Source organism: Daktulosphaira vitifoliae, unplaced genomic scaffold (genome assembly GCF_025091365.1).
Source record: "Daktulosphaira vitifoliae isolate Bord-2020 unplaced genomic scaffold, ASM2509136v1 Scaffold_1, whole genome shotgun sequence".
Lineage (NCBI taxonomy): Eukaryota > Metazoa > Arthropoda > Insecta > Hemiptera > Phylloxeridae > Daktulosphaira > Daktulosphaira vitifoliae.
Genome location: NW_026099572.1, coordinates 13702113 through 13719139, shown reverse-complemented (window position 1 = coordinate 13719139; position 17027 = coordinate 13702113). Strand labels below are relative to the sequence as shown.

The window sequence follows — 17027 nt, the reverse complement described above, 5'->3', positions numbered from 1 at the left end:
AACTTCTCAAAAGAGAGTAAGCGTGAGAAAAAAGTACCTTAGATAACTAGCAACAAAAATGAAATCAGCTTTAAATATAGATATATAGCTGATTTAACACTACAATAGGAACAACAATAGTACAAGAATATATATATATATATCTACGTTTATATATATTTATTCATTCAAATTACACCTTTGAACAATAGGTTACATTTATATATCCTTCGTTGGTTTGATACAAGTTTTTTATTATAATATAATCTCAAACGAGAAAAAGAAAACGAAAGTTCAAAAAACAAAAAAATAAACGCAACAATCAGTCGAGGCTAACGTCGGAAACAGAACAGATTTTATTATCAGAAATACTTTGTGACGTAAAAAATTGACCCATCATTATTAATATTGTTTAACAAAATAAGTTAATCACATTGTTATTGGTGAGCATCATAAAATTAAAAGTAACTGCTCACCAATTGTTAATACGGTGTTATTGTCTAGGTAGTATTAATTTCGTGGCGAATCAAAACTATCTTTGAGAATTAAAATTTAATAATAACTAAATTAAATCGTCCTAAATGATTCAGTCGCAAATTTCTTTTTTTTTGTATTTTTCTTGTTGTACAATCGTTTATAATAAATTATCATTGTGATAACAAAACGCCCAGCTGACCACTACAGTACTGTCAATAATGCAACCGGTCCCAAGTGTCTGTCAACTACGCATGCACTGATGTCGGCGTAGTTTCTCCTTTCGGCCCATGTGTGTCGTCGCCGTCAAGTGGTCTGGCCGTTTTTGTTCAAATGTGTTTTGGCTTGTCGTCTAATCTGTCTCCAGCCCAGCCATCTACTTATTTTTTTTTCGTATACTGAACATTTTATGGCACCTAACTTTTACTTTTGGCCCTGGCGTTTGAGCCATAGGTGAAGATTCATTTGTTGGCTACAGCCTGGACATCATGATGTTATAATTTGGTAACTTTGTACAGTATTCCCGTCTTTCTTTATTTTCGTCCATTTCATTGTTCCTCTATTCGTGCATTGTCACGAGGTTTCTTTGAAAATAACTTAAATTTATTTATTTATTTATTTTACGCCAACGGCATTTCAATATATACAATAAATTAAAGGTTAATGATAGTATTTACAACAACAAATATATATAAGATTATAAACATTACATGATAGAGTACAATATAAATTAAGAAAATGAACAATATATGTTTGCATAATAGCAGATATAGATTTAATAATTATTACTATGAGTTATTAAGTACACGGAGCATTCTATGCAAAGGATGATTATTGGAGTAATTAGTACTGTGAGAGGGAACAAGGTAAAGAGAGTGATATCTATTGTAATGTACAGGTACTCGGAAAGAAATGGAAGATAAAAGGTCAGAAGCTTCGACTGAACCACTAAGAAGTGAGGTGATAAATGAAATATCGGCATCTAATCGGCGAGAAGATAGGGTAGGAATGTTTAGGAATGATCTAACGGACGAATAATCATGAGGTGGGTGTTCAGCATTAAATAAAAAAGCGGCGTAGGATAGGAATCGGTTTTGCACTCTTTCCAAGCGTATTTGGTCTTTGGCCAGATATGGGTGCCAAACAACTATTCCATATTCCAGAATAGACCGGACAAGAGTGAAATAAAGAGAGCGTAGACAGGCATGGGACGTAAAAAGACTAGTATTACGCTTTAAGAAACCTAGAACTTTCAAGGCTTTACCAACTGTGATATTTAAATGCTGCTCAAAGGACAAAGATTGAGAAAGATGGAACCCTAAATCTTTAACGGTAGTGACACGTTCAAGAGGAGAGCCATTCATGGTATATTGATAAAAAATAGGAGTTCGTTTTCTATGAAAGGAAATAGTGTGGCATTTACTTATATTGAGCGAAAGGCCAATATGCTGAGTCCAACGAAAAAAAGAATCAATATCTGATTGAAGCTGGCTGCAGTCAGAGATGGAATCAACTTTAAGATAAATTTTAATGTCATCAGCAAATAGAAGGACTTTGGAGAATGAAAGGCAACTACTAATCGAGTTAACAAAAATATCAAACAAAAGAGGACTAAGATGTCCCCCTTGGGGAACACCAGAAGGAGTAATGACTGAGTCCGATGTAGCACCATTGATTTTCACAAATTGCCTTCTTGAACTGAGATATGACTGGAGCCATGATAGTAAAGGATTACCAATACCGAGCGATCCCAATTCAGAGATAAGACGTGTGTGGCTTACCGAATCAAAGGCCTTATTAAAGTCCGTGAATACGGCATCNACTTATCGAATCAAAGGCCTTATTAAATGACTTTAATATATTTTAATTATTTTAATATGATTATTCTATCTGATCTCTTGGCACATTTGCTCATTGACTATTGGTATATTAATATAAAATATCATTTTCTTCCATTTGGTAATTATATTTGTCATGTTGAGTGTAATAAAACCTCACATGTGTTGGACCAATCTAGACGTGCTTAGCAGTCTCAAGGCTCGGTATAAAAAGCCTAGATCCATATTGACCGATGTCAAGTTATTTATTTGAGCATTAATACAATGATAACCATTTAATTTTATTCAATATTGAAAAATACACTCCTGGGCCTCGGTCAAATCGAACATAGTCAATACACCAGTGTCAGAGATTATTTTCTCCCTCATTTCCTTTTTATTTTATTTATCCTTCAGATCATTTAATAATTTGTAAAAATTTTAACTATGACTTGAAATATGTTATATAAAAATATATGTAATTTTATTTTATTTCGAACATTTGTAATTTATAACTGACATTATTTTATTGTAATTCAGGCATCATTATTTTATTTAAACTTAAATTTATTATTAGTTTTTTTCATTATATAAAATAGAACATCACCACCCATATTACTCGTCTACCAGTTTTTAATTCCTTTTCCCCTAGAGTTATGATAAAAACTTAGTAAATTAGAAAAACAGGTGTGTTAGTTACATTTAAAATTCCACTATGCTCCGGTCTGGTACAGTCTCAGCTAGTGGTGGATCCAACTTCCTTTGATTTTGTGCTTCATCGGTGAAAGCCTCACCGTTAGAAGTCGGTGAACATCACAACATATTCGGCGGTGGCCTTGTCACGGTGTCAAGGGCAGGGAGACACACAATGGCAACCGATTGTCATATTTACTATAGGTGGACGGTTGATATCGAAAGAGACGCGGGTGCCTAGAGCGTAGCGTGGTGCAGTGTCAACTCTCCCCACTAAGCCGTCAGTCTATCTCTTGACCCGATCGACTTTTTTGTGAACAAATTGTCGCAAACATAAATCAGTAGTCATTAGTAATAACAATTGTCGACTTACCGTTATTTTTCTTGTGTGAGTATTTGATTTTGCGTTTAAGACTTACAGTATAAGACCGAAACAGTCAGTCTTGTTGGTATAGAAGAGTGGACTATTCGGTCCATGTTTTTTTCCTTATTGGACTGAAAAAGGTTCCCTATCGCTGCACCCGCACGTGATAGTTGGTCGGTTCTCCCGCACAGGGAAAACCTCAGCGACCACCGGTACATCGTGTATGAGTGCGGCGACGGTGGCCGTCCCCCCCGAGTCGTGCCCCGCGAGCCGTCTCGCGGTGGGCGAGTGGGCTGGCGGGGCGGACCTGCCATGGACGTCATCGCGTTTGAGACGGGCTTACTGCTCGCTCAATGGTCGGCGCCCGCGGTACCGGTCCGAAACGTCTTCGCAAACGAAGCGGCCGAAGAGTTGGACCGGAGGGTAGTCGCAGCCTGCAACTTCGCCCTTCCAGCCAAACGACCGCCGTCGACTTGCGGACCGCCAGTCCACTGGTGGAACGCCGAGGTAGCGGCCAAGCGTGAGGAGTGCGTCAGGGTCAGGAGGGCCATGACGCGCTCCAACCGTTGGCCGCGGGACCCGGAATCACCGGACCCGAGGGTAGCGCTGAGGTCGGCCCGCAAAGAGCTAAAGTTCGCCATCAGGCGGGCCAAAGCGAAGTGCTGGGCCAAACTCGTAAAGTTGGTGGATCACGACCCGTGGGGGAAACCCTATAGGGTCGTCATGCGGAAGCTCCGCGGTTCACCGGCTTCCGGTTAGCTGGAGGCGGAAGTGCTGGAAAGGGCGGTAGACACGCTCTTTCCAACACATCCACCTCTGCCTCTCCCGGCGTTCGGAGACGACGTGTCGGTGGAGGAATTCACCACTCAGGAGGTGGCTGACTCGGTGGCGCGCGTGCGGGGGCGGAACACGGCTCCCGGCCCCGACGCGATTCCAAACCGGGTGTGGGGGTTGGTAAACGACCTCGCCCCGGACTGGATACGTGCCGTCGCGAATAGCTGCCTCTCGGAGGGTGAATTCCCAACGAAGTGGAAGAAGGCCAGGCTGGTGCTTCTGAGGAAGGGTGACAAGCCCGAGGGTCTCCCCTCGTCGTACCGACCGCTTTGCATGTTGGACGACTTGGGGAAGATCCTCGAGCGCCTGCTCGTCACCCGGATCGAAGCCCACCTGGCCGACGTCAGCGGACTGGCCGAGGGCCAGTATGGTTTCAGGAGGGGGAGGTCAACGAACGATGCGGCCTCCCTTCTCAGGGACTTGGCCCTCAGGGCCATAACTGAGCAGGGCTTCGGGATGGCGGTGAGCCTGGACATCCGAAACGTGTTCAACTCCGTGCGATAATCACACATCCTCGGAGTGCTGGAGCCGGAAGGCGTGGAGGCTAGTCCAGGCGTTTGCCGAATCCATCTAGAAAAAGAAGGAGGAGCTGAACGCCTGAGACAGAGGCAGCCGCGCTGCCCGGTACAGGAGGACCTAAGGCGCAGGTTTAGGCCGGCGCCTTAGTTATTCGTGTTTATATGTTTTATGTTTTTGTGAGTTATTTTTGCCCCCTTCGCTTTTAATGGGGGTGGCCACACCACGTTGTGAATTTTAGAGACGGTGTGGGCCGCCTTGAAGTAATACCTAACGGTAGTTCTAGGGCGGCTCACAACTAATCGCGGAAAAAAAAAAAAAGTCACTAGCATATTTCTATTTTTATTTTATTAATTTTTGTTATAAGAATTATATTACATGCCAAACTCGGTTGAAAGCTTAAAAAACGTTCAGAAAAATGGCAGAACAGTACTGTGCTTTTTCGAGTGAAGATGCGATTGTGTCAGTTAATTTGTTGAACAATTGAGTATGCTATAAACCTAAATTAAGTGTCTGGGTATAGATTTTTAGCTCGTCATTTTTGGGTTATTAATGTACGAATTGTAAGTAGGGAGATTAATGAGAAAAGTGGATTTATTATTACTGGAATAAGTAGCAGAAATGGCAGCGGTTTGTATCGATTATGATAAGTTTTTTACCGCATCATATATATTTTGAGGAGTTATTAGTTTAATATTTAAATATGTGTTATCAGTTAGAATTTTTTGAAATTTTTCCCAGTTTGTTGCTTTTTTTGTTAGTGAAGGGTTACTAGATCTAATAGGAGGTGTTGAGTTAATTAATAACTCACTTACAATCATTAAATTTTAATAACAATTCTGTTATTACATTATTTAAACGTTCTTTTATTTTTTAATTATATATACATCATTTACATAATACTATTTCAAAATTTTACTATTATAATACTTAAATAAAATTCTTGATAAACAGTTTTAAACAGTTTTAAACATTTTTTTATAATTTTTTTTTTTTTTTAATTGTTACTTAATTAATAATTATACAATATTTTTAATAAAATATTATTTTAGACAAATTAAAAAGTGTCAAAAATAAACTTATTTCACAAATAACTTTTAAAAAATTATAGTATAATAATTATATTTAATTTTCTATTTGAGTTGTATTTCTTAATCATCACCTAATCAGACAACATAAAAAATGTTCACTATTATTTTAATACAGAACTTAAAATAGATAATCATAATTATACAAAATACAATAAATTTAATTAATAAACAAGAAACAAAACTTTTATTTCTCCAAAATTAATTATAAATTTTTTTTTAACTGCTTGAAGAATATTTTCTTATGGAGTTATTTTCAAAAATTTTAATTTTTCCAATACGAATAAAAAAAATATATATTTAATGTTTAATTTAAAGTTATTTAATTAGTACTGACTTGTATCTTGAGGAGTAGTATTGTCATCTAAATAAATAATCATTAAATTAGCGATTTTGAACTTATCCAATGTATATTAAAATTATGTATACTTATTTAAACAAGTTCAATAAAGATAATATAAATAAAAAATAATATTTTTTTAAAAAATCAATGTAATCAATAAATACGATTTTAAATAATATAATATAAAAAGTAAGAAAAAAAATTAATATTATAAAAGCTCAATACTACGGCTAGTAAATCAAATGAAAAATCAGCATTGTCTAATTTGTTTGAAAGTGTTCTATTGGGAGGAGCATGCACAATCCTCTCGAGGAGTGTGCATATTAATATTAATAAAAATAATGGAAATTAAAATTTTTAACGGTACACTAAACGGTATACAGTTTAGTAATTCAGAACAGTCAATAGTATTATTCAATAGTTCGAAAATTTTTAATATCATTATTAAATATTTTATCATATAAATATTCCAATATTATCACTTATGTACATACTTATATCTAGAGGAGTCGTATTTTCATCTAAAATGAACATTGAATTAGTGATTTTCAAACCTAATTTTTAAATCTTAATCACATTTCCCCTTCTTACCAGTATGATCTGAAGTAATATCTGTTGTAAAAAATGTCGTATGTTTAAATGTATTTTTTTTAAATATTTCTTGATAAATCTACCACCCATTATGTCATTCAGAGAAAATTATTTAATGTAAAATTTAAAGTTCATTAGTCAAGCACTTACGTGTTTCTTGTCATATTGTGATTATGGATACCCAGAATCCCGTAAATATTTTGTGAATGAGATGTTTACATATATTAGTACAAATTGAATAACTATTTAGTTATTGTTATGATGCTGTATGTTGCATTTATGTCATCAGGGTGTTAAATCATTAAAATAATTATTATTTTAATTACATTTATAAGTATATTATTTATTATACTTAATATAAGTAAAAAATAGTTTATTTTAGTAATATCATCATAAATAAAATACTCTTTAATGACATGTAATAGTGTGTTTTTTTTATTCAATTTCTCACTTTTTAGTATGTATTAAAATTAATTTAATAATTCTTAACTAATTTACAATTTAAGGTTCTTTAATTTAGTACTTACCTACAACCAAAGGATTGACATCTAAACAAGTATATAAACGTTAAATAAGATTTATATAACCTATTCTATACAGAGTTTATAACTAAATGACTGAATGATAACATCATTTAGACTGCTATTTCAGAAGTCATTAACATTTTATAGTCGATAAGAAGAGTAAAACCAAGAAATGTCGAGTAATAAAAATAACAGCTATTAATGTATACTATAATATTAAAACATTTACAGTCTATCAAAGTTAATAAAAAAAAATCCAGCATAGTGGTGACGTGTCATAGTTAGGTCCAGTGTAGACGGTATCTGACAGTCATTAAAATCACTATCATAAAAAAGCCTTCAAAGTACATTTGTAGATAATGTTTAATTTAAAAAAATTAATGGATTATTTCAAAAGCTACATGATATTCTATTTTTTAGTTTATATTCTGATTATAAGTTTTATGATTTATTAAGTATAATATATAAATATATATATATATATATATTAATAATATATAAATATAAATAGTACTTATATTAAATAAAATATAATGATCCATACATTTTTTAAAAAGTTATATCTAAAAAATTATATCTAATAAACAAATAAAGTTACACTATTAATTCAAATGTCATTCACTATTAAATTAAGAACTAAAACATTTTATTAAATTTAAGGGAAGAACTTAAAAAGTATTACACAATTAATAAATCAAGAATAATGTGTAACTAAAGATAACCAAAAATTTAAAACGTTTAAATTATATTTATTTTGTAAGTTATTTAGTATGTTATGATAACAAAATCACTCTGTATAAGAATTTTATTCTCAATGTAATATTTTTCGTAATACTTTCAGGTTTTTTTGAAAAAATCATATTTTATATAAATTCTATTCAGGCACGTAGCCAGAAAATGTTTATTGGAGGGGCCAACAATTTTGTGCCTTGTATCATTTTCCATAATTTGTTTCCCATGAAAAGCTTGTGTGGGAGGCTCCCTCCACTACTCCTTAGACAGTATCCCATTGTATGAATCTTACAAGTTCAAAATTTGTGTTTATTTTTAAAAAATTGGTGTTTTATTCCAAAAGCTACTTGATCTGCTGGTTCCTTAATATCTCGATTAAGATAAAGTATGTCAAATGAAAAAGGGTTTATTAAAAAATATTATTTCTCACAAAAAAATTGTGTGGATCCATAAACTTTTCAATAAGTTATAGCATTATAAAGTTAAAAATGTAAAATATAAAATCGAGAATTTTCACACAAAAATAGCATTCGGTAGCCATTTTCACCGTGAAGAAAAAATAAAGTCCGAATTTTTTTTTTCCATAATACAATACATTATATTAGCTTTAATTTAAGATATATATATACAGGATGATTTTTTTATCATAACCCCCCACTCAATTACTTACAGAATAATAATAATTTAAAATTTTTTTTTTATTACTATCTTTAGTTACACATTATTCTTGAATTATTAACTATGTAATACTTTTTAAGTTCATCCCTTATACCTGGTAAGGGTGTCAACTTTGTTGTTTTAAATGGTAACACGTATTTTTAATTTAATCAAATGATTGAGTTTTTAATTCAATAGTAAATGGCATTTGAATTTTTAATGAAACTTAATTTGTTTATTAGATATAAACATTTAAAGTTTCAAATTTTTGAGTTAAAATATAGGTATAATACACAAGGGATTACAAATACAGATAGCTAATTGATTTTTTATGTTATAAAAAAAAATACAAAGTGATAGGATAAGATATCTTATGTATCATTAAAATAAAATTATATCAATTTAAAATGTTTAAATCTACACTGGACCCAATTATGCTACATCTATACTATGCCGTGACCTCACTGTGCTGGGTTTTTTTTTTCGTAATTTCATTATGGATAATCAAATGTTTTGTAATAGTGATGGTAATAATTATTAGATATCATTTAAAATTATATAATATTTTTCTCATTTTAAATGTCTATCTATCAACAATTTAAAGTATTTTCATAGTATAAACATGTCAAAGAATATAAACATTTGTAATTTTACTCACAACTATAAAGTACAATCAATGGATAACCGACTACACCTAAAAATTACAATATTTTATTAATAACATAAAACAATACTTTTTATAGTATATGTTATTTTCAACATTTTAAAATTGTACGTAGGAAAAATTATCAACTTGTGCTGTTATTGAACTATCTATGATATTGAGTTTAACTCAATATAACAAATTATAATGATTGCACTAATAACATTATAATTAGAACAACAATGTGTATAATTTTAAACGTAATAAACATTAAGGATAAATAAATTTAAATTTAAATCTTTTACTGTGAATACTATGTATTATTGTGATTATGGATACCCAGAATCCCGTAAATATTTTGTGAATGAGATGTTTACATATATTAGTACAAATTGAATAACTATTTAGTTATTGTTACGATACTGTATGTAACAAGCAGCCCCTTAATAATAAAGGGGAATGGCCTATTACTGTGCAGGTGGGGTTGTTTATTTTGTTGAAATCAAAATGCGGAAATAAGAGGGGGTAATAAATAGGTACACCTAATTATGATATTATAAATTATGAACTATATATTATCGATCTACAAATGAAATTCTTAAAAATAAAGGGAAAGGGGGGGGGGTAACTTACATACGAAACAATCTTAATATTATCAGTAAGGCCTAAGGCGAGCAGTTACTAATTGTACGGATGCGCGAGACAAGTGTACTGTTTACGTACCAAAGAGAGAGTGTTGCTCGCTGAGGAAGTAACGATGACCGGACGATTCATTAACACGTTCGAACCGGTCATACACGCGTACTACACTCTACCCAACACTGTATGTTGCATTTATGTCATCAGGGTGTTAAATAATTTAAATAATTATTATTTTAATTACATTTATAAGTATATTATTTATTATAATTCATTTTAAGTCATCATTTCACTGATGAATAGATTATCCAGAGAATGTAAAAATTTTACTTTAGTACAAATCAAAATATTTTTGAAGAAAACAAATTTTGTATTTTAAAATACAAAAACACAATGGAATATAAACCTTAGACCAAATAAAATAAATGTTTAGATACAATATTAAGGAAATGACATAAAAAATATAAGTAAAAAATAGTTAATTTTAGGAATATTATCATCATAAATTAAATGATCTTAAATTTTATGTAATAATATGTTTTTTTATTTATTAAATTTCTCACTTTTATAATATGAATTTGAAATTAGTTTAATTACAAAATTAATTAATTTACAATTTAAGGTTCTTTATTTAAGTACTTACTTACAACACGAGTAGTGATGAGCAAAATTACTCTTGTTTTTGCGGTCTTGGCTTGGTCTTGCATTTTTACGAGACCAAGAACAAGACCAAGACTGTAATAATATCAGCAAGACCAACATCAAGATTGTACTCAATTGACAAGAACAAGACCAAGACCAAGAGTCAAGATATGTTACACTCCCTCAGGTTATTGTTTCATTTAATCTTTTACTTGATAAAGTGGAGAGCACCATAAAAAGATTGAATGATTAAATCAACCGAAATTCAATAGACAAACAACTTATTGAAGGGTTTATTGCAACAAGAGATAAAATGCTTAAATATTATAAAAAAAACAATTGGATTTATTGTGTAGTACTTATTTTAGATCCCAGACACAAATTTGAAACTTTTGATCTGAAATCGTGAGGAAGAGAGATTAAAAAAGAGAGCCTTCAAAAGTTTGAAGAGTTGTACGAAAAATATTTAAACCAAGAACCTATTGAGCCTGAATTGATAACTAGAGACAGTCAAGAATATAATTTAGATAACGAAGATATCATATATTTCAATAAATCATACTCGTCTACGTCTATATCTACATATCTTCAAAATTCTAGACGAGAATTAGATATTTACTTTAGCCAGCCAAGAATTGGAGGTAATGAAGATATTCTGCAGTAGTGGAATCAAAATCAATGTCAATTCCCAATATTATCAAAAATGACTCGAAATTACTTATCCATTACTTTGACTTTTTTCAAAGGCATCACTAGTTATACGTAAACATAGGAATAGGCTCAATAATGAATCTGCCCAGTGGCTTTTATGTATTAACTCTTGGACAGAAACAATGTCCAAAAATAAATACTAATTTAACGTTTATTTTTTTATGATTAATTTTTTGGTAATAGAAGTTGCTACACCATTGTTTGTTTTTTGTAACATGGATTACCACGATGTAAATGATTAGAAAACCATTGTACACCAATTCCCTCTACATTAATATTATTTTATTACTTGTAATTATTAATATACCTATTATTATTATTTGTTATATCAAAATGTTATATTTTGCGATACTACAATAATAGACCATGTTCAATATAATTTCTTTTTATTTAAAATATAATGCAATATGTATTTATAATATTAATAAAATGAAATTGTACGAAATTTTATTTGTTTATTTTTTTTTAATACCCCAAACTGTTCATAAAAAAATCATTCCTATTGTTTATGCTAATATTAAGTTCTCACTTAAAAATTCTATGGTATATAAACTAAATTTGAATTGACAAACTGAAGTAGGTAACTTCGTCATTTAAACCTTTTAAGTAGAAAATTTTTACAAATATAAATAAATGCAAGACTTTGCAAGAGTGTTGTGACAAGACTCACAACAAGAACAAGATTTTATGGGCAAGACCAAGAACAAGAACAAGACTAGACTTGCAAGACCAAGACTGAGTTACAAAGCAAGACCAAGTCCAAGAAACAGCTATCAATAACAAGACTAAGACCATGACTTTGACTATCTTAGTCTTGTTCTTGTTTTGCTCATCACTAAACACGAGGATTCCCATCTAAACAACTATATAAACATTGAATTAGATTTATATAACCTATTCTATACAGAGTTTATAAGTAAATAACCGGTCGATAACAGCTTTTGGACTGCTATTTGAGAAGTAATTAACATTTTTATAGTCGGTAGGTAGAGTGAAACCAAGAAATGTCGAGTGATAAAAATAACAGGTATTAATGTATACTATAATATTGAAATATTTAAAGTCATGGAAAAAGTTTCCTCCTGAAAATTGTATTTTTGATTAACCCGTTAATTTAATTTAATCAAACAAACATAGTTGTTACATTTTTCAGTAATTCCGTTATTAAAAAATAGAAATTTACGTCTGTTATTCAAAAATAAAACTTTTTATCATTATTTATTAATACTATCCAGTAGATATCTTCAAAGAATTTCGTTAAAACCTGTTATAACCTTAGTAATATCATCATTCATAATTGAATTCATCTTAATGGCATACAATAATATATATTTTTATACTATAAAAATATATGTTATTACTTTTTAAACTCATATGTTCAAAATTTAAATTTTTTTTGGATATTTCATGATAAATTTGCCTAAAAAGTAATTTATGTTTAATCAATTTTATATATTGACGAAGTTTTTTCATTATTATCATTATCATTATTATATTTGTCCATGAAAATGTATCCTCAAATGTTATAAATTTTTTTTTTTTGTAAGAAAAAATAGTCACTGACTTGAAGTCATCTTCAGATCTAAATAACAAATTCTTTATTTATTATTAACATTTTCCCCTCTTACCAATATCTGTATCCTGATTGATATCTAAATAACAAATAAGTCAAAATAATATACTTTTGGTAATATCAAGTGGATATAAATCAAATTATAATTTACTTCTTATAGCTTCGAACAACATATTTACTAAAAAAAAAAATACAATGTATGTTATACATTGTCTTATATGTTCAAAACTTTAAATGTATAAATATATGTTTTTGAATATCTCATGAAAAATCTGCATAAAAAGTAATTTATGTTAAAAGAATTTTGTATATTATAAACATTTATTATTTTTATATTTTGAAAATTTTTTTCTTTTTTTCCAAACGACTGGCATTATTGTTGGCCGCCCTGGAACTGCCGTGTGGTAATACTGCAGGGCGGCCAGCTCAACCTATCCAAATGGATAGGATTATCGTAGGCAAACCAAAAATTGATAAGGTTTAATTACAATTATATGATATTTTTAATATTTGTCCATAAAAATGTATCCTCAAACGTTATACTTTATATTTTTTATAAGAAAAATTAGCCACTAACTTGAAGTCATTTTCAGATTTAAATAACAAATTCTTTATTAATTATTAACATTTTCCCCTCTTACCAATATTATCTCTAGTATGGTTGATATCTAAATAATAAATAGGTTATAATAAAATATTTTCAGAATTATCTAATCCATTAAATTATTATTTACTTCTTATAGCTCTGCGCATGTCATTAGCTAAAAAACAAACATTTTATGTTTACTTATTTTTTCTTACAAACTTATACAAAATTTTAAATGTATAAACGTAATTCTTGTTGTATATATTTTTGTAAACAAACAAAACTGATAACGCTTCATCACAATCATGTGGTTTTTTTCAATATTTGTCCATGCAAATTGTGATAGTTCATGCTTCAAAAAAACATTTTTAATCATGTTTGATACACATTGAGAGGGAATTACGTTAGTTTTAAAAAAAAATACGCGAATATTTGATCGGTATGAGCAAGTCAGTGGGTCATACTGTGCACGATTATGTCTGTCATGACAAGTATGCCATTGACACCTGAAATAATTTATTGTTGATCTGCAGCAATCTTGTTTTAATGATGACAGACTCACTTTTAGAAATGTATGGTCATATTATTCATAAGTTAAAAATAGTTGACCAAATTCTAATCGCCGATACTAAAAATTAAAATATAAGAAGTATTGCTCAATTTAGTTTAACTAATCATCACCAAATAATTGAAAAACTGCGTATGATTTTATAATATCAAAACTATGCTACTATTGTCTTTGTTAGCATTTCGCACACTGTATGACACTTAATTTCAATTTTTATGCAAAATTGGATACAAATCTTTTGATCCATATTTTTAGCAAACGAAAATCGCCATTGCTTGTGTATGCTGTCGAGCTCATAAAAACACGTCTAACCTTAAAGCTGAAAATTTTATCATACTTCAAGGACAAATGTACCAACATTACGAAGAAATTTTTTTTGATAATAGACTTTCCAAACCCGTAAAATTTTAAAAACCTCGTTATTTTTTAAAAACATCTCTATAATATAAGACTTGATTACCAAATATTAGATTTTACTTTCCTTTTACAAATGTGTAGTCATATTATTCATTAGTTAAAAAAAACATTACTAATCTCTAATAGCCGTTTCTAATGATAAAAATATAATCGGCATTGCGCAATTTAGTTTAAACAATCTGCGACAAATAAGAGAAAAACTACGTTCAATTTTAAATATATTTTATGAAATATATCACTATTTAATGTTTATAACAACGCTACTGTAAAAAATACATATTCAATTTTTTTTTCTGTGTTAAAAATACTGTATTTTTAATTTTAAATCACTGGGCCTAATTAAATATTAACTAAGTAAACTAAAGACAATAAACTTTCCTTTAGTATATTGAGTATAAAAAGTTCAATTAAAATCTATTTTTCCACTATAAGAATTTGGCTGTTAAATTAGAAATTTTGAAGCAAAAATTTATAAGAATAACTAGCGTCAAACTTAAAGCCACATTAATATCTCAATAAAGAATTCCATGAATATTAATATTATATATCTATCTTACCAGTAAAAACTGAAGTCCTGTTGGTATCTAAATAACAATTAAGTCAAAATAATATACTTTAAGTAATAACAAGTGGATATAAATCAAATTATAATTTACTTCTTATAGCATCAAACAACATATTTACTAAAAAAAATACAATTTATGTTTAATTTTATATGTACAATCTTATATGTTAAAAATTTTAAATCTATAAATATATATATTAGAATGTATCATGAAAAACCTGTATAAAAGTAATTTATGTATAAAGAATTTTGTATATTGATAATGTTTTTTCATTCTTAAATTTGGAAAAATGTATGGAATTTGTATAATTTTGTGATTTTTTAAAAATTTGTCCATGAAAATTCTTGATTAAATTGATAATTTATGTTTTAAAAAAACATTATTAATCAATTAGCACCAGATATTAGAAAATAGGCATTCCATTTTAAACATTTTATTAAGTATATCATAACTATGATACTGTAAAAAAGGTATTTTCAAATTTTATTTTTCATTTAAAATTACTGTAACTTTATTTTTAAATCACTGGTCATAATAACATTTTAACCGAGTAAACTAAAGCCAATAAACATTCTTTTGGTAGCTTACTATAAAAATTCTATGAAGTTTTATTGTTTCATTATAAGAAATTGGGCATAAATTTTACATTTTAGTAATTACAAAATTATTAATATTGATATTACTGTGACATTTAACATCTTTGCATCGAAGCCTTTTTATGATAGTGATTTTTATTTCAGTTGAATATGTTCTATACTTGTAACAAATATGTCGCGACCCTTATGTACTTGGCTATCCTTTTTGACTTTAATTTGAGAAAAAGTTTTTTGAAATAAAATAATTGTAAAATTATAAATACCGTTTTTGATACTTTAATATAATACGTGATTTAACTATAATAAGCTATTGTTCTACTTGTATTGTGTTACAGATCTGTTTAATATTTGGTGATCTTGGTCAAAACCAAGATTTTCATGAATAGTAAACCTAAACAATGCTTATTTTTTTCAAGTATATTAAAAATTCATTATAATTAATGTTTTTGAGTGTAATACTTGAAATAAAAAAACCAGTGACTTTTTCCAAAAATTTGTTATTATTGGCTTTTAAATCAATTAACTAAAAAAAAATTTCGCAACAAAACAATTCTTTTGTTATTCATCAATATATTCAAAATGTTAATTTAAAAAAAATAAGGAATTATAAAGTAAGTATAATACTCTTTAAAGTTCTTTAGTTAAATACTTAGTAAAACTCGATAAATTCCATCTAAACAAGTATATAAAAAACACTGAATTAGCTATGTTTATAGAAAGAAATTCGAAGTATAATAAAAACGTAAAACAATTATTTAAATAAATAAATTTGTTAATCTCAAATGATATATTTTTAAATTTATGTAACAAAACAGCTTTGAAATTAATGTCATATTAAGATATAAATAACAAATTCTATGTGAATTAATAACATTTTCCCATCTTACCAATATTATCCGAAGTCGTATTGAAAGCTAAATAATACAATATTATTAATATTATCCAGTGCATATAATTAAAGTACATTATCATTTACTTCTTATAGCTTCGATCAAGTAAGGAGCTAAAACAATTACATTTTATATTTATTTTTTTTTTACAAACTTATGTATACGAAATGTTAAATGTATAAACTTAATTTTTTTGAATGTCTAATCATAGGCAATCGGAAACTTGCTACACATTGAGATGGATTACGTTAGTTTTTTATAATTAATATAAGAATGTTTAATTAGTATGGATAAGTTAAGGGGAAAATTAAGTGGTATTTGAGTTAGCAAGTTAGGACAATTAATATTATTTTCAATGGTTTTTAAAATGGATTTATCTAGTGTTTAGTTATATTTATATAAATACTATTTACTTCTCATATATTGGACCAGGTCATTTACTAAAAAAATGTATTATTTAATATAAGTTAACACAGAACAAGCTTAGATTAAATCTATTCTATATAAAATAAAATAGGCTAAACAGATATCCTATATTAATTTATAACCTTAAACAATAATTATTAAACACAAATACGTTATTT

General features: G+C 29.1%; 2 protein-coding genes across 2 annotated transcripts in view; both read right to left on the bottom strand.

The window, feature by feature from the left end:
- Positions 1-1241: 1241 nt before the first annotated feature.
- LOC126900038 (uncharacterized) lies at positions 1242-1817 on the bottom strand. The gene has a single exon (XM_050675486.1). It carries the CDS (start codon positions 1815-1817, stop codon positions 1242-1244), a length of 576 nt encoding a protein of 191 aa, XP_050531443.1.
- Positions 1818-5661: 3844 nt separating this feature from the next.
- Positions 5662-17027, bottom strand: part of LOC126907299 (uncharacterized) — a 73240-nt gene continuing 61874 nt past the window's right edge. The window contains exons 20-35 of the mRNA XM_050688471.1: positions 16857-16883; positions 16530-16556; positions 16441-16467; positions 16203-16226; positions 15048-15074; positions 14949-14975; positions 13555-13581; positions 13462-13488; positions 12972-12998; positions 12876-12899; positions 9271-9306; positions 7227-7247; positions 6700-6720; positions 6603-6629; positions 6103-6129; positions 5662-5839 (exon numbers count right to left, since the gene is read on the bottom strand). Coding sequence (XP_050544428.1) covers positions 5829-5839; positions 6103-6129; positions 6603-6629; positions 6700-6720; positions 7227-7247; positions 9271-9306; positions 12876-12899; positions 12972-12998; positions 13462-13488; positions 13555-13581; positions 14949-14975; positions 15048-15074; positions 16203-16226; positions 16441-16467; positions 16530-16556; positions 16857-16883 — 407 coding nt within the window. The 3' untranslated portion in view covers positions 5662-5828. The remainder of the gene's footprint in view (positions 5840-6102; positions 6130-6602; positions 6630-6699; positions 6721-7226; positions 7248-9270; positions 9307-12875; positions 12900-12971; positions 12999-13461; positions 13489-13554; positions 13582-14948; positions 14976-15047; positions 15075-16202; positions 16227-16440; positions 16468-16529; positions 16557-16856; positions 16884-17027) is intronic.

What these genes read in the sequence shown, in the direction of transcription:
- LOC126900038 (XM_050675486.1), bottom strand. Translation starts at nt 1,817, where the DNA reads ATGAATGGCTCTCCTCTTGAACGTGTCACTACCGTTAAAGATTTAGGG.